Source organism: Hevea brasiliensis, chromosome 13 (assembly GCF_030052815.1).
Source record: "Hevea brasiliensis isolate MT/VB/25A 57/8 chromosome 13, ASM3005281v1, whole genome shotgun sequence".
Classification (NCBI taxonomy): domain Eukaryota; kingdom Viridiplantae; phylum Streptophyta; class Magnoliopsida; order Malpighiales; family Euphorbiaceae; genus Hevea; species Hevea brasiliensis.
This window is the reverse complement of record NC_079505.1, coordinates 8,949,763-8,972,701: the sequence shown is the minus strand read 5'-3', so window position 1 is coordinate 8,972,701 and position 22,939 is coordinate 8,949,763. Positions and strand designations below refer to the sequence as shown.

The 22,939-nt window shown below is 33.5% G+C and overlaps 1 protein-coding gene across 1 annotated transcript; it reads right to left on the bottom strand.

Annotated features, from left to right (window-relative positions):
• Positions 1-97: 97 nt before the first annotated feature.
• On the bottom strand, positions 98-20,173 carry LOC131171807 (uncharacterized). Its single transcript, XM_058131756.1, has 10 exons — positions 19,568-20,173; positions 18,633-19,401; positions 17,562-18,189; positions 17,201-17,372; positions 7,907-8,219; positions 5,766-5,876; positions 3,350-3,701; positions 2,486-2,711; positions 2,147-2,368; positions 98-684 (listed from the first exon to the last, which is right to left on the bottom strand). Exons 1-10 carry the CDS (start codon positions 20,122-20,124, stop codon positions 531-533), a joined length of 3,504 nt encoding a protein of 1,167 aa, XP_057987739.1. The 5' UTR covers positions 20,125-20,173; the 3' UTR covers positions 98-530.
• Between the last annotated feature and the right edge of the window lie 2,766 nt (positions 20,174-22,939).

Sequence of the window (22,939 nt, the reverse complement as noted above, 5' to 3'; positions counted from 1 at the left end):
AAATAACGTAACTTATGGCCTATACAAATTTTTCTTTGCTTCTCATTTGCAAATCTTTTTTCCTGCAACATGCAAATCTAGATTTCGAAGTGGCTCAAAATGCAAAATAGTAAAATGTTATACTGAAATAAACCATTCTAAACTTTAATAATAAACAGTTGTATGACTTTCGGGAAAACTTATGAATGAGCCAAGTAACCATCCCCAATACACGTTAGCACAACAAACATCTCCTTTACACATGTATATCACTAGAAAACTAAAATCTTCACAGAACAGAGAAGCCAAGAACCATGCGCTTTAGCAGGATGGAGCAGGATGAAACTTCTATATGGATTCAACCATTCCTAATTTTACCTTCATAGTTGACAAGCTATGCATAGCAATACCTTTATTACTAGCACGAAGCTCCTCCACCAAACGAAGTCATTTCACACCAATTGTACATCTCCAACGGCAATATCTACAATTCTGATTGATGCCTTTACAAGCATAATCAAATTCTATTCAGTTAAATGTAACAGCAATTATCATGATACAAGCTCATCTTGCAAGAGAATCTCATAAATATCTGTCCTCAGATTCAATTCCTTATCCCGCATTACTTCTTGGAGATCAGACAGCTCCTTCGCAGATAGGACGGAATTCAATTTTAAAAAACCATCAAGCCACAGTTTTTTGGACCTGAAATTTTTGAAGAAAATGAGGTCAAGCCAGTTGATTAAATTAACAAGTGACTCAAGATAGAATGTGGAAGTCCTTAAGCACCCAGTACACACCCAACCAATTCTCAGTTTGAAATCAGTAATCACTGAGACAAAACATAAAGTTCAATCCAAGCCATTCAGTTGCAGACAGGTCAGTGATTGTGATACAGATAAGTAAAAAAGATTTAGCTTTCCTCCTCATCTAATTATTGGCTTTTAATAATTTTCTTTAGGGTATTCTTTTTTTCTTTTTTAAATTTTGCTTATTCTACTTAGAAAATTTCTTCTTTGAGAAAAGTACGAATTCTTACATGTTTTAGAAACATCTTATCTAGAGTCCAATTAGAATTAGGGTCCACTAGCAGTGAAAACAAATCAATGCAACATTTCAATTGAAAAGAATCAAGAATGAATAAGTTATAAAAATTCCAGCAGTTTTACTTATTCAACCCCCAAAAAGAGTGATGCATTCTTGACATGATTGAGCCATTAAACCTACCAACTTACTAGTCAGAAACTAATAGTTCTAAACAATAGGGTATACATAATCAACTCCATAATAGGGGTTTTCTTGTAGCTGACCCAATATTGTTTCACTGCCTAATCTGAATATACTAATAAAAGATATTTCAATACCAGCCTATTTCAGCATTCCAGATATATAAATGCATATATCTAATAATTTTTATTGAGTTACTTCAAAATTTTAATTATTTTTAGTATGTTATATTAGTTATTATGATGTAGATTGTAGACCACCAAGAGAAAGAATTTTAGAAATTATCTTGATTAAATTCTTAATTACAATATAAACTACTATAATTATCACGTCTTTTCCACCTGAACCTCATACCTCATGCAAGGCTTTGTTAGAAATTCATTTCTAAATGGCAAATATCAGAAGAAATAAAGTACAATTTCAAATGAAAAAATTTTACTGCCTTAAAATTTGGCTAATTTACTTCGCATTTTGCTATTTTGAATGCGAAAAGTAAAATGCAATGCCTGGCTGGACAAAGAAAACAGTATTTCAAAGGCAAAAAAAGTTACATCTCATGAAAAACAAATTTTAATTCCTTATTGTAATTACTTTATTCTCATGCAAAGCAAAATTCATATATTTATCAAGTATACTTATTTATTTTAAGTATTACATTTTTTTTTTATTTCAAGCAAAATAAAATTTCATATGGATAACATTTTAGGAAGTAAGAAACAAGCTAACCAAATGGAACCTTAGTTATCCAGGATTCGGTGCATTATCGCATTAGCAAATTCAGGTCACTCTTTTAGTAAATTACCATTTAAAATTTGAACAGATGAAAAAGTAAACAAGAAATATAGCAGCATTGGCTGCCTTCTTCGACTAATTAAAAAGAAGTTTTGAAAAACAAAAAAAAGTCTACATCCATAACATCATGTCATCATCAATCTCTTACCATGGACAGGCATGAATAGCTCGGAAGAAAATTCGCCTAGCAGCAGAAGGATTGCATGCTATGTCAATTTCATAAGCAATGTAAGTACGCCAAAGTATGACCGATTTACGCAAGCTCTCATTTGCCAATGCTCTTTCAAATAACCCATGGATTCTGTGATGGGAGCCTCCTCTGCTCATCTCAAAAGACAATGCAAAAATCCAAACAATAACAGAAGGTTTCCTGAGAACATCAAAAGCATAATCATCCAAATTAATCAGCACATGCACATACAAATTTAAAAAACAATCATACATGCTGATACTAATTACTGTAAAAAGAGACAAATGATCATCTTACTTGTAACAGTAATCATCAAACATCCACCGCAATTTATTGGGTGTTGCATAACGATGGCTGATCTCCACTAAGGCCCTGAAGAGTTCAGGACTGCAAGGATATACTTGCAGCCCCTGAGAGATGGACTCCCAGAGTTTCGATGAGCTTGATTGCTTATGATGTCTTAAAAGCATCCTCATATAATAATTTAACAAAAATTCAAGTTGGTAACTGTGCCGCCTCCTTTCTGCAGATTAGAAACATTGTATGTCACAAGAACAACTAAAAATGAATCAATTAACATTGTAAAACGCCTTGACCCTTGTGCCCTGTCCACTGAATAAGAACTTCCCTTCTACGTTTTTTTGCCTAACCAGTTCATACATGAATGGTCAGTTGACAAAGAAAAACATTCATAGCAATAATAAATGCTTCATCAATTCTGAATTGCACAGATGAACAAAAAAATGAGACAAGGAAGACCCCAAAATATCTCTTTCTTATATCTAAACAAAGCTAAGAGAACCACAATCACTGCCTTCACCAAGATAATTAAACTAAAATGTGAACTAAAAAGATATGCAATTGAAATAGACAAACAAAATCTCTTCCCACTGTCATGCAACCATCATGAATCTCCATATTTGTGTCCCTGTTTTACGTTTCAGTTTGTACTTCTCACGGACCACACAAATAGTAATAAATGAAACATTTCTCTAGAATTACAAAGATGAATGCTGACTCTGATACTACAAGAGCCATAATTATTTCATTAATTCAATCTAAAAGGATTAGCTTGTCAATGAAACACCTTTGCACCCCCAAAATAAAATGTATTAGAAAAAAAAGAGGAAGCAAAGGAAAATCATGTAAAGGCTTATGAACCTGGAAGCACCATAGTCAATGCTTCATCTACAACTCCAATGCCTGCAGCCCACCCAGTTGTCAACTCTTCAAATAAAGCTGCTGAACAAATTAGAGCAATAGACTGATCATCTACAACACCACGTACCCATGCTGATTGAACTGTTCTCATTTTTTCTTTAAACCCTTGGTGTGCTCTCAGCAATTGCAGGCCTGATGGTTTGTGCTCAAATGGATAATACTTTGGTCCAGTTCCTAAGCAGGATAGAATGTGCAATGCTCTAGGTGACGATTCTTGAGTATTCCCATAACTGTTGGCAAGTTCTGCCTCAGCATACCAGAAATATAAAAGGGGAGCATTAGATTGTAAATGCTGCAGGATAAAACAAAATAAGTTAATATGATATGCTGATACCGCAAGCACTGAAAAATCAAATTTAATATGATATACTGATGCCACAAACACCAACAGACAAATCAAAACAAAAACTCAAGGGAAAGACTTGATTAAACAAATTCTCATTTTAAATTTTTCTAGATGCTGCTGTAGTTCAGCTAGAACTTGGTCTGGTTGATGTATTTCTTAGTCTTTGTAGGTTTGAATGGGAGGCTGGATACCAGGAGTTGGCCACTGCTTTATTTCAGGCTGAAATTGAATTTAGTTTGTTTTGTCCTTCACTACTACTAAGTGAACATAGTCAACTGAGATTCTTTGAGCACTTTTGGAATGGCAATGACCCAAGGGTTGGAGAAGAAGGGGCTATCAGTTGGTCATCTTGGTTGGAGAAAGAGGAACAAACTAGGCAAAGGACTCTGAAAGAGGAGACTTCGCATGACAATGAGAGAGGTGGTTGGACCGCTGGTCAGAACCGCTACCCAAATTCAGAGACACTTATAAAAGACCAGCAAATGCAACAAATGATAATGCTGCCCAAATTCACAGAAACCTGTAAAAGTCCAGCAAATATCCTGATACTGCAAGCACTAACAAATCAAATTTAATATGATATCCTGATGCCACAAACACCAACAGACACAAATGAAAACAAAAACTCAAGGGAAAGACTTAATTAAACAAATTCTCATTTTAAATTTCTGTACATTCAAGTATCAGTCATCCTCATCAAATACAAGCAAAATACAACAATAACAACTAAGCCTTAATCCCAAACTAGTTGGGATTGGCTATATGGATTTAAAAATAATTGTGTAAATATCTAAAAATTGTAAATTTTTTGATAATATTTCCCTCCATGTCATTTTAGATGTCCCTTAGCTTTCTCACTCCTACTATCACTAACTCCTCACTTTATTCTCAATGTGTGCTACGTGCACGTCATCCTAATTTTGTCCATTATTATGTTACCGGACATCCATCTTAATATCCACATTTCTACCACTCATTTTATAGGTATGTTTTGCCTTTCATCCCTAACATTCATCCCATACAACATAGCTGGTTAGACTACAATTCTATAGAACTTACCTTTCATTTTGTTAGGGATCCTTCAATTGCATGGAACACCCGTTGCGTTCATCCATTTTGTCCATCTTGTTTTGACCATATGTATTACATCCTCATTTATTACTCCATTATTCTTGTTGATAAAACCTAAAGACTTGAAGTGGTTATATTTTGGCACTAAAACTCTATCTAATCAAACCTCCCTTCAATTTTTTCTATAAGAGGTTAACTCATAATACATGTATTTTGTCTTACTTCTACTTAGTATATAACCCTTACTCTCAAGAGTTATTCTTCACAACTCCAACTTTTGCTTTACTCCTTAACTAGTTTTATATACTAAGACAACACCATTTACAAATAACATGCATCATGAGACATCATCTTGAATATGATTGGTTAGCCCATCTATAACTAAGGTAAATGGGTATGAACTCAACACTGATCACTGATGTAAACCCATCATTACAGGAAACTCATTTGTATGCCCTCCCACTGTTCTTACACTTGTGACCACCCCTCATATATGTCTTTAATGACATTTATATATTTGAGATGGACTCCTATCTTCTCTAGCATCCACCAAAGAACTTGTCTCTATACTTTATCATACGTCTTCTCTACATCATTGAATATCATATGGAGATCCTTCTTCCTCTCCCGATAAATTTCAATTGATCTTCTTAGTAGAAAGATATGCTCTGTTAAGAAAACATATTGAAAATCAAATGTTGCATCCTTAAAAACACATTTTTACAAAGTAAAGTCCTGTTAATTTAGTGAATAATTCATTATGGGACCAAAATAAAATGAAAATAAAGAATAATGATATACATGAAAGATGATTCACAAGAATTGAAGCAAAATAAGAGAACATACATGAGCAGAAATGCACACTTACTAGTGTCACCAACTTTTGGCACTTAATTTGATTAAATGGAGAACATATCTCAATAAAATATAGAGATTTACCAATGGAAGCCCATCAATTGATGACAATGCCATATCAAAAACTCTTCTTGCATGGTCAATATTACCAGAAGCAGCTTCTCGTTGTGCATAAACTCCACATAGCAACAAATCCTATAAAAAGCACAAATTAGATCAACGTTAGAAGCTCCTTCTCTTTCTTGGTCCTTATGAAAATCCAAGAACATCCAATAGTTTCCTAACATAGAACTCAGAAATCACATATTCTTTTTAGAGAAAGTTAACATTGATCACAGCATGTGTCCTTAACAGGCATTCAGCTGCCTAAAATCTGACTAATGGACAAACATAAGTCCAAATGTTCCATACTTTTTCCATGATAGTTGCTAATAATATGAAGAATGTTATACTTGCATTAATTCTTCTCTATTACTAGAAAATCAAAACAACAAAAGCACTTCTATTTTTTTAATAATGACCTATTTGAATATTGGGCTTAATTGATTAGAACATTTTCATATGTCCATTTAAGAATATTATTTGCAGCCCATTCAATATGTTAGTTAGGTTTTTAAGATAAAATGTTTAGTTATATCTATTTGCACTTTGATTAGTATATTTTATACAGAACACATATTATATGCATCCTAATATTAATATTGCTTAGCAAACACAGACAAAAATTCACATTTTGTATGGCAGTAGTGAAGAGAACTCAATTTTTGTGAAAATGATTGAATAGTTCTTGTAAATGGCCATTAATGATGATTTGTTACAATTATGTGAATATAATTGTTTTAATTTTATCATGAAAGTGTTGAAAAATTTCTTGCAACACACGGAATAACGATCATAAAAAGTTAAAATAATAATAATAATAATAATAACAACAACAACAACAAAAACAACAATAATTTTACGTGGATTGGCAATGTGTTTGAAAATAATCAAATAGTTACAATTATATGAATACAATTGTTTTTTTCTATCATGAAAGCGCTGAAAAATTAAATGATCACAGAAAGTAAAAAATAAATAAATAAATAAATAAAATACACAAAATGTGTTTACATCCACAAAGAGCCACTTGTAGTTTTTTGGTATTAAGGAGAATATTACAAGTGTTCACGGAAAACACCATTGAACACACACATGCGCAGATAAGGAATAAAGAGAGAAAAACGAACACAAGAATTTTACATAGTTCAGCAAGTGTGCCTACATAGCTTGCTTTTTCACTATTGAGATTTGAGAATGAGAATAATACAGCCTAGTTTATATTGACCTGATCCTTATACATTCAGGGTTCCTAATACAACTAGGATTTACATGATCACCCAGTAATAGAAAAAGCCAAAGACTATCAACACCTTACCATCCCATTGGGTTTGAAAAGGCATGTAATCATTGGAATTCTTTTATCATTACACCTTAAAATAATGTTTCTCATTATCCATACAAAGATTATTAGTCTTGAAATCTAATTATAAGATTTTTTTTTTTTTTACTCAAATGCTTAATTTGACGAAAAAGTCATTAAACTAATTTACGAGTCTCACATTTTCTTACAAAACATTAAACTCATAATGTGATAAAACAAAACTAATTCATGTTAATGCCATATTGAATTATTGTACAAATGCAAGAATTCAGGATCATCCCACTTTTTCTCATTCAGTACCTTTTTTCCATTCCAGATCCAATTAGAGCCCTAATTGTAGCAATGGGAAAAAAAAAAATTCTAAATTTAGGTATGACAGAAATTTTTTGGCAATGAAAGGCTCGACTCTTTACAAATGAATTTAACAAAAGACTTCTCTAGAAACCACTTCATTTCTTGGTGTTAAAATAGAATATGTGATATAAAAATCGAGAATAAATTTTTTTAAAACTTGAATTTAAATTACATTCATACTATCACGTGATATGAAGTACTTATCAACAATATGTTTACATCCTTAAAACATGACACTCCATTATTGTTAACGGTGTAGTTTCAACATATGCAATTTCAATGAAAAACTGAAAACATAATTTAGAAATTTGCTGCTTCTTTGACTCCCTGTTAGCGTCAGAAAATTAAAACACATTGCAAAATTTTATATAAAAGAAACACATTGCACAAACCATAAGAATAGAATACGAATCTTGTGCCATTACAAGTAAAATACAAAGAGTACTACCTGTCTATCACTTTTTAAGAGATACTTTGCCAGAGCTCGACATGGAGTAGAAGAATCCATTCTCGTAACAGATAACTCTTCAGCAACAAGAGCAGCTTCTTCCAATATGTGGTTCCGAGGAAAAGCAGTGAAGCAAAGCAAGATAGCATTGCGAAGAAACTTCATAACATCAGTCTGCTTGGAATGGTCACTAGTGTTGCCCAAAAGGAAGACCAAACCATTACCAGTTAAACTCAGATTCCGAACTATTGAATTTGGCAACACTTCCATGCTAAGGATTTTCTCAGTACAACTTGAACTGTTTGTGCAAATCCTAAAAGGAAAACAAACGAAAAAGGATTAATTTATTTAATAGATAACATATACTAAAATAATACACAAAGAGCATGTTAATCACAACAGTTAAGATAACATTAAGCAAAAATTGCCAGCAAGTAACTGCATATGTATAAAGCAAATCATAATGCCCTTAGATCATACATCTACCAATAACCAAACAAGAAGCAACAGATAACATATATCAATACAACATATATGTGGTAATTAGATTCATAGTGGAGCAAAACGTCCGGAATAAAAAAAAAAAATGTATGCGGACCATCAGTTTATTTAGTAAAGCAAAGGTGGGAACCTTGGTTAGGTTGCTTTTATCAGGCTTGACAATTTATATCCAGTTTAATAGACATTTGAGCCATTTTGGAGTTCTATGCACAAACTGGTTAGTAAGTAGCTCTCACAGGTTAGCCAGAAGCTTCTTTAAGGACTAGAACACTTAGTTCATCTAAAAAATGAAAAAGAAAAGGAAACACCTTAGTTCTTAAGAGTATATCCATATCTATAATCTATATAAATATAATATGTAAAAAATTACAGATGGTGAGAACAATATTTGAACAGAGAAAAAAATTACATGATTGATAAAATAACTGAAAAGATTGAAAGATGCCGTAATAGCTGTGAAAAGAGTAGGAGATAGAATTATACTAGTAAAGTTAGTACTAGAAGGAGAAACAACAAATGTAGTTAATGCTTATGCACCACAAATAGGACTAGATAGTGAGAGTAAACAAAGGTTTTGGGAAGATATGGATGATCTAATTCAAAGCGTACCGAATAAAGAAAATGTTCTTATCGGTGGAGATTTGAATGAACATGTAAGACGTGACAGGCAAGGTTATGAGAATATTCATGGAGGTTTTAGTTTTGGTAGCCAAAATGAGGAGGGGAAAAGCATCCCGGACTTTGCCATGATGTACGACCTAATACTAACAAATAACTACTTTATAAAAAGGGAGTAACATTTAGTGACTTTCAAAAGTAGACAACATAGAAGCTAAATTAACTTCCCCTTAACCAGAAAGACAAATAAAGGTCTATGCAAGGATTGCAAGGTTATTCCGGAGAGGCTTTAACAAGTCAACATCTGTTAGTGGTCTTGGATGTCAAGTTTAGGAACAATTCAAGTAAGGTTAGAAAAAATATTGTAGCTCAAACAAAATGGTGAGAGTTCAAAGGAGTAAAGCAAGTGAAGTTCAAAAATGAGCTTCTCGAGTCCAAAATATGAAAACTGGATGTGAAGGCCAATGTTATGTGGATACAGATGGCATCAAATAATAGAGAAGTAGCTAGAAAAGTACTTAGAGAATCTAGAGGACATGGACCACCCTCAAAAGAGAGATGATAGTGGAATGAGGAAGTACAAAAGGCAGTGAAGAGAAAAATGGAATAGTATAAGAAATTATGTAAGTGTGATAATAATGAGGCTTATGAACAGTACAAAATAGCAAAAAAAGAGACAAAAAAGGCGGTTAATCAAGCAAGAGCGCAAGCCTTTGAAAAGTTATATGAGAAACTTAAAACTAAGAAGGGGAGAAGATATTTATAGATTAGCAAGGAAAAGAGAAAAAAAATGTCAAAATCTCAATCAAGTTAGGTGCATTAAGAACAAAAGGAAAAGTGTTGGTAAAAGATGAGGACATTAAAGAAAGATAGAAAATTTATTTTGATGATCTCTTTAATAATAGTCAAAGTGGTTATAACGTAAATATAGACTATAGAACAATAGAAAAGAATGTGAATTACACTAGAAGGATTAGATCTTCAGAAGTAAAGGAAGTACTTACGAGAATGAAAGTGGGTAAAGCCTATGGACCCGATGGAATACCAATTGAAGTGTGGAAGTATTTGGAAGATGTGGGAGTAGCATAGTTAACTAAATTATTTAGTAAGATTCTAAACTAAAAAAAATTGCCTGATGAATAGAGGAGGAGTATTTTAGTATGTATTTTTAAAAACAAGGAAGACATACAGAGTTGCTCAAAGTATATGAAAATTAAACTCATGAGTCATACTATGAAGTTGTAGGAGAGAGTTGTGGAATATCGACTATGTCATGACACTTCTATCTCTCCCAATCAATTTGGCTTCATGCCCCGTCGTTCAATTATGGAAGCAATCTTTCTCATTAGAAGCTTAATGGAGAAATATAGAGATGTGAAGAAAAATCTACATATGATTTTTATCGATTTGGAAAAGGCTTATGATAGTATTCTAAGAGATGTCTTATGGAGAGTGTTAGAACAAAAGAGGATATCTATTAGGTACATACAAGTATTGAAAAATATGTATGAAGAAGCAACTACTATTATGCACACAGTGGGAAGGTATACGAGATTTTCCTATCTCAGTTGGATTATACCAAGATTCAGCTGTGAGCCCTTACCATTTTACATTAGTTCTAAATGAATTGACGAAACATATACAAAAGAGTATCCCTTGGTACATGATGTTTGCGGATAATATAGTTCTGATAGATAAGAGGAAAGAAGAAGTCAATAGAAAGCTAGAGCTTTGAAGAAGTACTCTAGATTCAAATGGCTTTAAGTTAAGTAGAACGAAGACAGAATATATGCATTGCAAGTTCAGTAAAGGCCGAATTGGTGATAAGGAAGAAGTTAGTTTGGATGGAGTGATATTGCCTCAAAGTAATCACTTTAAATATCTCAGCTCAATCCTTCAAGTAGATGGAGGATGTGAGGAAGATGTTAGTTATAGGATTAAAGCCGGATAGTTAAAATGGAGACATGCCACAGGAGTTTTATGTGATCGCAAGATTGCCAATAAGTTGAAAGGAAAATTTTACTGTACAGCGATGCGACTGGCCATGTTATATGGTAATGAGTGTTGGGCAATGAATGAACCATATGTGTCTACGATAAGAGTTGCGACGATGAGAATGTTAAGGTAGATGAGTGGCCATACTAGACTAGATAAAGTCCGTAATGAAAGTATTAGAGAAAATGTAAGAGTGGTGCCAATTGAGAATAAGTTGAGAGAAAGAAAATTGAAGTGATTTGGTCATGTGAAGGGTAGACATATAGAGACTCCAGTTAGACAAATAGAGCACATTAGGCTAGAGGATAGAAAGAAAAGAAGGGGTAGACTCAAATTGACTTGGAGGAGAGTAGTACAATATGACCTAGAAGCATTACACATTTCCTAGGATTTAACCCAAAATCGTTTAGGGTGGAAAAAGATAATCCATATAGTCAACACCAAATAAATTTTGGGGATAAAAATTTAGTTAAGTTGAGTTGAGTTGAGTTTTTAATAAAATAACTGAAAAGCATAGTTATTAAAGGCTCAAGGCGTACTAAGGTACCAAGGGGTCCTAGAGCCTACACGCAAGGCGCAGAGCGAGATGAGGCCAAAATAATAATAATAATAATAATAATAATAATAATAATAATAATAATAAATAAAAGTCAAATAAATTTGAATATTCCATCAAACTTCAAATAACATAAAAGTAAGAATAACATTAACTAATAAATATTCAAATACTAATATATTAAAACTTGAATAATCTTTTAATGTCTCAAAACTAAAGTCAAGCAATTATAGAATAACTACTCTTCAATCTTCATCAAGATTAGCATCATAATCTTCTTCTACACCTTCATCCTCTTAATACTCATCTTCAAAATCAATATCATCATCATCTTCCTTATCTTTAAGAACTAAAAGAGTATTATTTAGTTCTCACGTTAGTTGATATTGTTTCCTTTTTCTTTTGGCATAGATCTTGAAATAAGTGTAGATGTAACATTTTTGTTTTTGGAAAAGATAATAAGAGAGTGATAGTATTGAAAATAGAAATGTGAGAGGTTTGTGATCTTAGGTGTGGTGATTTGATGAGATTTTGACAACTAGTTATCACTGGCGATACTAATTTCAAAAACTTCCTAGTGCGTCAATATTGGATTTTGGTATATTGACAAATTTCAAGTTGAGTGGTAATATTTTTTGACAATAGAAGTGCTCGCCAAAGGTAAAAATAAAGAAGGTGCGCCTTTCTAGAGCCTTATGCTTGGAACAAGGTGCATACTTAGGCGTATAAGGCGAGGGCCTAGTGAATGTCACCCGCCTTTCTTCTGTGGAGGCGCTAGGATTGAAATCTGGTGAGCCTTGAACTTGAGGCGCACCTTTAATAACTAGACCAACAAGGATAGTTTCAAAAAAAAAAAAAATATCGAACATAGGCAAGTTTTTCAATTCTATTCCAAAGTTCTAATTTTTGCAATTAGGTCTTTTAAGTTTTTAACATTTTTTTTTCAATTTTATCACCAAGAGCTACTCCAGTTAAATTACTAGTACGATTATCTACATCAATTGTTTATGCTACTAGATGCATATTATTGACAATAGTTCATGCGTTGTGGCCACACAGTCAACAAAGCAACCTTTTAGGCAATCTACCGTTTTAAGTTTTGGTCTCTTCTCGAATTGATCTCCTTTGTCCAATCACCATAATTGCCACCTTTGGTCTCAAATAAAAGTTGTAGTTGTGATGAGCTTAGCGATATCTCCCACTAACTTTATGGTTGTCAACAACGAAATTTGACTTCAAATCAATTTAGTGATAGAATTGAAAAGAAAAAAATTCAAAATTCAAGCACTAAACAATTATAGGATAATTAACTTACAAAATAATGTAACTATATAATATACAATTTACAGCCATTATAATTAACTAATGGTGTCAAGATCACCCTCAAAAGAGAGATGGCGGTGGAATGAGGAAGTACAAAAGGCAGTGAAGAGAAAAAGGGAATGGTATAAGAAATTACCTAAATGTGATAATAATGAGGCATATGAACAGTACAAGATAGCAAAGAAAGAGGCAAAAAAGGCAGTTAGCCAAGCAAGAGCACAGGCCTTTGAAAAGTTATATGAGAAACTTGGAACTAAAGAAGGGGAGAAAGATATTTATAGATTAGCAAGGAGTAGAGAAAGGAAATGTCAAGATCTCAATCAAGTTAGGTGCATTAAGGATAAAGAAGGAAAAGTGTTGGTGAAAGATGAGGACATTAAAGAAAGATGGAGAAATTATTTTAATGATCTCTTTAATAATAGTCAAAATGGAAATAGCGTGAATATAGATTATAGAACAATAGAAAAGAATGTAAATTATACTAGAAGGATTAGATCTTTAGAAGTAAAGGAAGCACTTAAGAGAATGAAAGTAGGTAAAGCCTGTGGACCCGATGAAATACCAATTGAAGTGTGGAAGTATTTGGGAGATATGGGAGTGGCATGGTTAACTAAATTATTTAATAAGATTCTAAACTCAAAGAAAATGCCTGATGAATGGAGGAAGAGTATTTTAGTACCTATTTTTAAAAATAAGGGAGACATACAGAGTTGCTCAAACTATAGGGGAATTAAACTCATGAGCCATACTATGAAGTTGTGGGAGAGAGTTGTGGAGCATCGACTACGTCATGATACTTCTATCTCTCTCAATCAATTTGGTTTCATGCCTGGTCGTTCAACTATGGAAGCGATCTTTCTCATTAGAAGCTTGATGGAGAAATATAGAGATGGGAAGAAAGATCTACACATGGTTTTTATTGATTTGGAGAAGGCTTATGATAGTGTTCCAAGAGAAGTCTTATGGAATGCGTTAGAACAAAAGAGGGTATCTATTAGGTATATACAAGTATTGAAAGATAGGTATGAAGGAGCAACTACTATTGTGCGCACAGTGGGAGGGGACACAAGAGATTTTCCGATCTCAATTGGATTACACCAAGGATCACCATAAGCCCTTACCTTTTACATTAGTTTTAGATGAACTGAAACATATACAAGAGAGTATTCCTTGGTGCATGATGTTTGCGGATGATATTGTTCTGATAGATGAGACACGAGAAGGAGTCAATAGGAAGCTAGAACTTTGGAGAAGTACTCTAGAGTCAAAGGGTTTTAAGTTAAGTAGAACGAAGACAGAATACATTCATTGCAAGTTAAGTGAAGGCCAAGGGGGTGATAGGGACTGAGTTAGTTTCAATGGAGTGGCACTGTCCCAAAGTAATCACTTTAAATATCTAGGCTCATCCTTCAAGTAGATGGGGATGTGAGGAGGATGTTAGTCATAGGATTAAAGCGGATGGTTGAAGTGGAGACGTGCCACGGGAGTTTTATGTGATCGTAAGATTCCCAATAAATTAAAGGGAAAATTTTACCGCATCTGACCATACGACCGGCTATGCTATATGGTAGTGAGTGTTGGGCACTGAAAGAGTCGTATGCATCTAAGATAAAAGTTGCAGAGATGAGAATGTTAAGGTGGATGAGTGGCCATACTAGACTAGATAAAGTCCGTAATGAAAGTATTAGAGAAAAGGTAGGAGTGGTGCCAATTGAAGATAAGTTGAGAGAAGGGAGATTGAGGTGGTTTGGTCATGTGAAGCGTAGACATACGGAGGCTCCAGTTAGACAAGTAGAGCACATTAGGCTAGAGGATAGAAAGAAAAAAAGGGGTAGACCTAAATTGACTTGGAGGAGAGTAGTACAGCATGACTTAGAAGCATTACACATTTCTGAGGATTTAACCCAAAATCGTTCAGAGTGGAAAAAGCGAATCCATATAGCCGACCCCAAATTTTTGGGATAAAGGCTTAGTTGAGTTGAGTTGAGTTGAGTTGAGTTGGTGTCATTATAATTATTAATTTAATCATTATGATTTATTGGGCATATCATTAAATGCATTTAAGATAATAACTAATAAAACATTTTTTGAGTAATTTGGCTAATTAAGCTCGGAAGCTTGGTAAATGAGCTAAATGAGAGGCGAGCTCACAAACTTGATAAACGAGACATGCTCAACTCCAATTAAATATAAGCATGCCAAGCCCAAACTCTTCTAAGCTCAATAAAAACATCAATCCATCTAATTACTATTCCTTCTATTACTCAACAAGTATGCCTTCACCATGCATCCCATACTAGCCAAGGTGCATTATGAGGGTGAAAATTTTAATTGGATTAGAAAACATTAACAGTGACCCAATGCACCAATTATTAATTAAATTTTATAATATGGATAAAAAGGATTAATTTCAATTCTTAAAATTTTTAAATCTATATAAATTCTTAATTCATTATTATATATTACTAAAACAGAGCGTACTTTTCCTATTCCTAAGAATAGTAAAAATACTAACTTGCCCTTCTTTCACTTCTTTGCATATTCCTAATGTGTGCAGTGAGTGGTATAGCAATCTGGTAGACCCATATCCGTGCTGTATTCTGCTCCTTTGAGAATCACAGTCCCACATGCACTTCAATGAGACATGATGTTCAAATTCTACAACTAAAGTCTATGTCAAGTGTCAAAAGCAAAAAGCCACTTCTTTCTTTCTTTCTTTTTTTAAATCCAAAATTCTTTGAAAAATGACATCCAGTCCCAGTGTCAGTGTAGGTTATCTGGCATAAAAAATTTAACAAATAACTTTTTTCCCCCTTAACCATTCATCATGAGCTTTCTAATGAAATTTTAGGAAATTTTATATTAATTTTTTTTAAAAGAACTTTATAAAAAAAAATTCAGAATAATATGTAATTTTAACAATTGAATTATAAATTGAATGTACAAGGCATTTTTAATTTTTTTCATAAATTAATACGTCAAAAAAATGAATTTATAAAATATAATTTTTTTAATTGACAATAAACTAAAAATAATTTATACTATTTTCATTAAAAAATAGTGCAAATTATAGTATTATAGAATTAATTTCATACACACTGTTATGCATCAGATCTGATACAATCTCTGGAACAGAGATTAGATCTCAGAACAGAGAAGTGAGATGAGATGAGATGAGAAAAGAATAGAGAAATGGGATGAGAAGAGAATAGAGATTCAAAGAAGAGAAGAGAGTATATTATTGAATTGAATCTTGAATGAATCCATACAGGTATGAACCCACCCTTTATACACATGGTAGTAACTGCTCTCTAACAGATTAGATATCTAAAACTTACTCTAACAGACTTGAACTATTTTAGGTATTTCCCTCCAAAAGAAGTTACACTACTTTCCTCTCCAAATACCCAACCACCCAAAACTAACACTACTACTTATTAACATTCCTTCTCCTTTTCTATAATATGTAACACACACACACACACACACACATATATATATTAAAACTCAATTTTGAGTTACCAGTCCAACAACAATATTGTAAAATTTTTATTATGTGTTTTTATTATTTTTTTTTTCCTTATTTCAATTAGTTGAACCCTTTCAATTTTTATCTTTTTTTTTTGCAATACCTAACTTTAAAATTTTATTTCATTTTAATTGTTTTTAATTATTAAATGATTACATTAATCTCAATTCCTCTCACAAGGTCATTTTTAGTATATCTCCTGATCTTCTTGATTCTTAAAATTTAAAACAGTCAACTCATGGCATCAATATATCTTTTATTAAGCATACAGTACTATTCTTAGCTTATGCTAATCTCAAATCCAATAAAAAATGAATACTCACGTTTATTTTACCATTTCATTTTCACTGTATTCTACAGGTCGCCTGCCTTTACCTGGTAGAGGCTTCTGCTTTTAACAACTATGGCATCTAGCTATTCTTGCTAATAAGTCCAGTTTGATACTGACACAAGTGCTGTTTCCTTAGGTATCAAACTAGATTTTATTAGCAAGAATAACTAAAAGACACAATTAATAAGTTTGTCTCTTTCAAATCAATCCAAAATTAAAATTGAATAATTAGTCCCACAAGCTAATCGAATCATGTCAGATCCAAACCAATAAACTTCAAAATCATAAAACGTAAGAGACCAGAAAAATGACAATTTGTTTCACATAATTTGTAATCCCATATAATTGAAGTCAGCCGCTTTTGCTTAGAAAAAGAAATAAAAATAGATAGCTTTAGCACAAACAGATGATCTGGCTAGAGAAGTTTTCAGAAAAGCTTACCACTTGGACACGTCGCCACCAAAGAATTCAATAAACTGACATATTAGAGATAAGCGGGCCTCTTCTGATCTTAATGAAAACAGGTATTCACTGACATCTTCAAATAATATGACTCTCAAAAATTGTTCATCGTCTTCTCTATCTGGTGTCCCAACACTCTGAGATATCCCATCTGTTTAGACAATTTTTGTTAGCTACATGAGTGACAAGATATCAAAAATAGCAAAATCGCATAAACTACAATTTTTGTTAGCACATTCACAATTTTTAACTACAATCACACCTTAAAAGAGTAAGATTTTGCTAGAAACACAAAAACACACATCACAAACAAACACAAACACAGAGAAAGAGAAAACACCAGATTCTCCGTGAACAGGCATCCATTGTTTACAATCTCGCAAGGACTCTTCTTCAGACCATCTAATCCAGGTTGAAGTGTCTTTAATATCACTGTTAGGCCCAGTGTCCACATCAATGCCAAGTTGTTTTAGCAATGCCTCAGTGTCATCTTCCTGCTTTATTTCTTCGTTCTCAAATTCATCTTGCAATTCCTCAGAGGCCACATTATCATCAGTTGCATTTGCTGGGCTTTTATCAGTTTTGGTGAATTTCGGCAGTGGTTCAGACCAGCCAGTCCAACCACCTCTCTCATCGTCATGCAAAGTCTCCTCCTCTTTCAGTGTCTTTTGCCTAGTTTCTTCCTCTTTCTCCAACCAAGAGGACCAACCAACAGCCCCTTCTTCTCCAACCCTTGGGCCATTGCCATTCCAAAAGTGCTCAAACAATCTCAGTTTACTATGTTCACTTAGTAGTAATGAAGGACAAAACAAACTAAATTCAATTTCAGCCTGAAATAAAGCAGTGGCCAACTCCTGGTATCCAGCCTGCCATTCAAACCTACAAAGACTAAGAAATACATCAACCAGACCCAATTCTAGCTGAACTATAGCAGGATCCAGAGAAGAAGCTTTTGCATTTTGATAAACCTGTATTAAAAAATCAATAAATAAATAAATAAGAAGTTAAAGCATATTATTGAAATAACATGTACACATTTAAATCCATATCCATGTCAGATAAATGAAAATAAGACAAAAAGGCACAGATTAATGGTTCTTTTGTCAAACTTCTGTTCAGTACTATCTAATATATTAAACCTCTTTTAAGATGGTAAACCATATGTATTTGATAGTTGGATTTTTAAACCCGTTTTAATTGAGTCACAGAATCCAGAAGACACCCGAATGTACAAGTTTTGATATTAAAGATGTTCAATGCCATGATATTTAAAAATTTAGGTAAAAGTCAAAATAAAGAAACTGTGAATTTTAAACAATTTGCAAATGTAAGTGGAAATAAGATGCTATTGCCTTAAATCAAATAAAGATGATCACAGTCACCAACACTACAAGGTAAATTGAATTAGAACCTGCCTAAACTGCTTGCTGCATGCAGTTGATAGAGCTTGGATTGCATGTGCATAAATTTTTCTCATATCTGAAACCTTAAATCTGGAGAATTCCCCTTGAACAACATGCAAATACTCCTTCCACAACTTGGAACTGCCTGAATGACCCATAAGTACCTTTTCCCATCGGCCAATTAGCATATCAGTGCTGTCCCTGCTCTGGTAAGCCTTCAGAAGGCAAAGTAACAGTTCCTCATTATCCGGGTTAAGCTCAACAGCCTTTTCCAATATGCTAATCTTCTTCTCAAGCATCTGCAAGCGAGCACCTTTCTGGGGTTGCATTTTTGCGACCCTGTCTTGAAACTCTGCAAAATCTAACCACACTTTTTCATCATGAGGGTTCTCCCTGGTTAACTGGTTAAACTCCCGGCTCTTGCGTAGCACTTCATCTTCCCAAGATTCTTCAACAAGTGAAGCTTTTGAGATTGAACCACGATCAACACCTTCCTGGGATAATTTGGTATCTGAAAAAGGAATGTAATCATCCGAACCATCGAGCACATGCTGCTTGGGTGCAACAAGCCGAAGGCGCTTTAAGTTCTTTTGGAATTCCAGAGCTGCATACTTTCCAGACCAATAACGACCATTTGATTTTAGTTTAACGTCCAATGCATCAATATCGTCATCTCTATCGAACATAGTACTCCTCCTATTGAACCGGTACAGACCATGAAAATCCATAGCAGATAGTTTTGTGTGATTATAAGGTTTATAGCGGGGAACATCCATTCTGCATCGTATTCAAGGAACAAAATAAGAGGATTGTAAATTCTAAAACAGAAATGAGAAACCTAGGATTTAATTGAAATTCAAGAAAAAAACAAATCCACTCGAGTGATCGTATCGAAGCTATTTAACTTGATTATAGACAAGCACAAAGCGAGAAAACAAGTTACCTGTAAAGAGAGCCGTAGACCAAATTATCAGCATCTCCATGAGAATCAAAGTAATAATCTTTAGCAGGTTTAGTATGGGAATCGGCCCAAGCCCTAACATTCGACTTTCTGGAACCGACATGAACATCAGCATCCTCACCTCTGGATCTCTTCCTCCTATTTTTCTTTTTCTTGTAGGGTTTTTCCTTTCTCTTCTTCGTCTTTCTCTCACTACCACTATCAACATCAGAATCGGAATGAGAATATACTTCATCTTCTTCTTCAAGTAACTCATAAGAAGCGGATGATGGTGGCGGCTTTAGTTGGGGCCTTTGTGGACTTGAATCATCTTCTTCTTGGTCTGATTCTGTTCGGGCGTGGTCCTTTTGGAGAGAGGAAACCGTATCGTTAATGACAGAGAGGTTGGTGGTGAAGCTGGTGTTGCAAAGCCACTCGGGGGGAGAAACGGTGGTAGTGGTGGCGGCGGTGGTCGAGGAAATTTGCTGAGTGCCGGTGGAGGCCGCAAACAAAGGGAACAGAGAGGTGTTTTCATTCGTCGCTGCTGCTTCTTTCTCCATTGCAACCCGCAAATCCAAAAACTGGAGTGTTTATGTAAATGTTTTCTTTATATAAATATAGCTGTCCAGAATTCTATCTAATTTAAATTTTTATATCCGTCAAAAAAATTTTAATTTTTATACATTGATTAAATTTCAATAGAGTTCGAAAAACAATAATTTTCAATAAAATTTGTGTAAAAAATTATTTTAAAAAATAATAATAATATATGTCATTATTTTAAATTATTATAATTAAAATATATTAAAATTAGTTTAAAATAATGTTTAATACTATTTGACTAATATATATATATATTTTTTTTAAAAGTGGCAATAATACTAAAAACTTTAATTATTATGAAAGAGTATATTAATGCTATTTCAATTAAGCCAATCAAGATAATCTGATTGGTTTTCCTCTACCTTAAAAGTGTATGGATTAGAGAAATATTTAAATTTAATAGGTTATTAAACATTTTATAATTTTGTACTTGAAACACATTCAAATTTATGTTCATTTCAAATGCATAATTTTAACAATCTATATGCAATGTTTAGCTCTCATTTCCTCTGTTGTTTTAAAATACTAGAAGCAAGAAAATTGACTAGGAAAAGTCTGATTTTTATTGAATTTCAACTTCAAATAAATACAAGTGCAGCAAAACTAAATTTCAAAATAAAATGCTAAAAATATGCTAACATGACTCAAAAATAGCAACAACCATGATAGCTATTTTCATAATAGAAAAATAAAATAAATTTCCTAAAAACTAGGACTCAACTTTAACAACAAAAAAATGCAATCAGCTCCTGAGATATAGCAACATCTCCTCCTAGATCAGGAGCTGCAAGCTCCCAACTTTTCTATGAGAAATTCAAATCTATTAACATGAAATGATTTAGTAAAAATGTCTGCCACCTGGTTTTCTGTTTTGTAGTAAACTAACATCACTTCACCATTTTTCTACACTTCTCTCAAGAAATAAAACTCGATATTAAAATGCTTAGTTTTTTCATGAAACACTGGATTTTGAAATATAGGTATGGAAGCTTGATTGTCCACAAAAATCTCAGTGCTTTCTTCTTGCTCTAGCTGCAGATCTAACATAATTTTCCTTAGCCACAATGCTTGACTAACAGCAGTTGTTGCTGCTACAAACTCTGCTTCAACAGTTGATTGTGCCACCACTTCTTGTTTCTTTGAGCACCATGAAAACACCCAGATTCAAAAGTGAAACAGGATTCAAAAGTGAAACATATCCAGAAGTGCTTTTTATATCATTAATTGGCTTGGCCCAATCACTGTTAGAATATCCATAGAGCTTGAAATTCTGACATTTGCTGAATTTGATGCCATAAGTTAGAGTTCCTTTAAGATATCTAACCACTCTTTTGGTAGCCATCACGTGTAACTCACTAGCACAATTTAGAAATGTGGATAAAACACTCACAGGAAACAAGATGTCAAGCCTTATTGCTATGAGATACATCAAACATCCAATTAAGCTTCTATACACTCCATCAACTAGTTTAGCTCCATCCTCTTTCTGCAGCTTTTCTTTTTGATTCATTGGAGTACTCACACTCTTGCATTCTTCCATTCTAAAACTTTTTAGAATTTCCTTCAAATATTTCTTTTGGTAGATAAAGACTTCATTATGAGTTTGCTTAATCTCCATTCCTAGAAAATAAGTCATCTCACCAAGGTCTGTCATCTCAAAGACCTTTATCATCTCCTTTTTGAGTTCTTCAATCTGCACAGCATTATTTCCTGTCATAAGTAAATCATCCACATAAAGAGAAATGATAACAATGTTAGAGCCAACTTTTTAACATAAAGAGTTGATTCACTTAAGCTTTTCTCAAAGCCTAAGTTTAGCAAATGTTCATCCATCTTGTTGTACCAAGCTCTAGGAGCTTACTTCAATACATAGAGAGCTTTCTTCAATAAATAGACTTTTTCTTCATGTCCTGGTATACTGAAACCCTCTGGCTGCTCAACAAAAATTTCTTCTTATAGTAAACCATTCAAGAAGGCAGACTTCACATCCATTTGAAAAATCTTCCACCCTTTATGTGCTGCCAAAGCAAAAGCATTTTAATTGTATCCAATCTGGCTACTGGGGCAAAAATCTCAGAGAAATCTACTCCCCAAACTTGTGCATAGCCTTTCACCACTAATCTAGCTTTGTGCTTGTTCATTGAGCCATCAGGATTCAAGCTTTGTCCTGAAAACCCATTTAACCCCAATTACTTTTCTATCTTAGGGCCTCTCTACTAGCTTCCAGGTCTGGTTCTTTTCTGTCATGGCCAACTCCTCCTTCATTGCATCTATCCATCTTTGATCTGCTTTTGCTTCCTCATATCCTGCAGGTTTAAAAACAGCAAAATTGCATATTTGATAAATATCTGACAGTGATCTTGTTCCCCTGATAGGCTGTTTATCTTCTAATTCATTAGGATCTAGTGGCACAATCTGATGTTTAACTTGAGACTCCTCATTCCAGTCCCATTGCTCATGTTCAACGAATTGAACATCTCTGCTTGTCACTATCTTCCTTGACTAAGGTTGAAAAATTCTATAAGCTTTAGAAACCAAACTGTAGCTAATAAAAATCCCCGGTTCAGCCTTCTCATCTAGCTTGTCTCTTTTAACTTATGGAACATAAGAAAAACATAAACATCCAAATGTTTTGAGATTTTTTAAAGTATGTTTAACACCATGTCAGGCCTCATATGGAGTCTTCTTTTTCACAGCCTTTGTAGGTAGTCTATTCAATAAGAAAACAATTGTGTTTGTTGCTTCTGCCTAGAATTTCTTTGGTAGATTTTT

What these genes read in the sequence shown, in the direction of transcription:
- LOC131171807 (XM_058131756.1), bottom strand. Translation starts at nt 20,124, where the DNA reads ATGGAGAAAGAAGCAGCAGCGACGAATGAAAACACCTCTCTGTTCCCT. An exon ending in GCAGCAAGCAGTTTAGGCAG is followed by an intron (nt 18,190 to 18,632) that starts GTTCTAATTCAA and finishes TTTTTAATACAG; the next exon opens with GTTTATCAAAATGCAAAAGC. An exon ending in GGTGGCGACGTGTCCAAGTG is followed by an intron (nt 8,220 to 17,200) that starts GTAAGCTTTTCT and finishes TTTTCCTTTTAG; the next exon opens with GATTTGCACAAACAGTTCAA.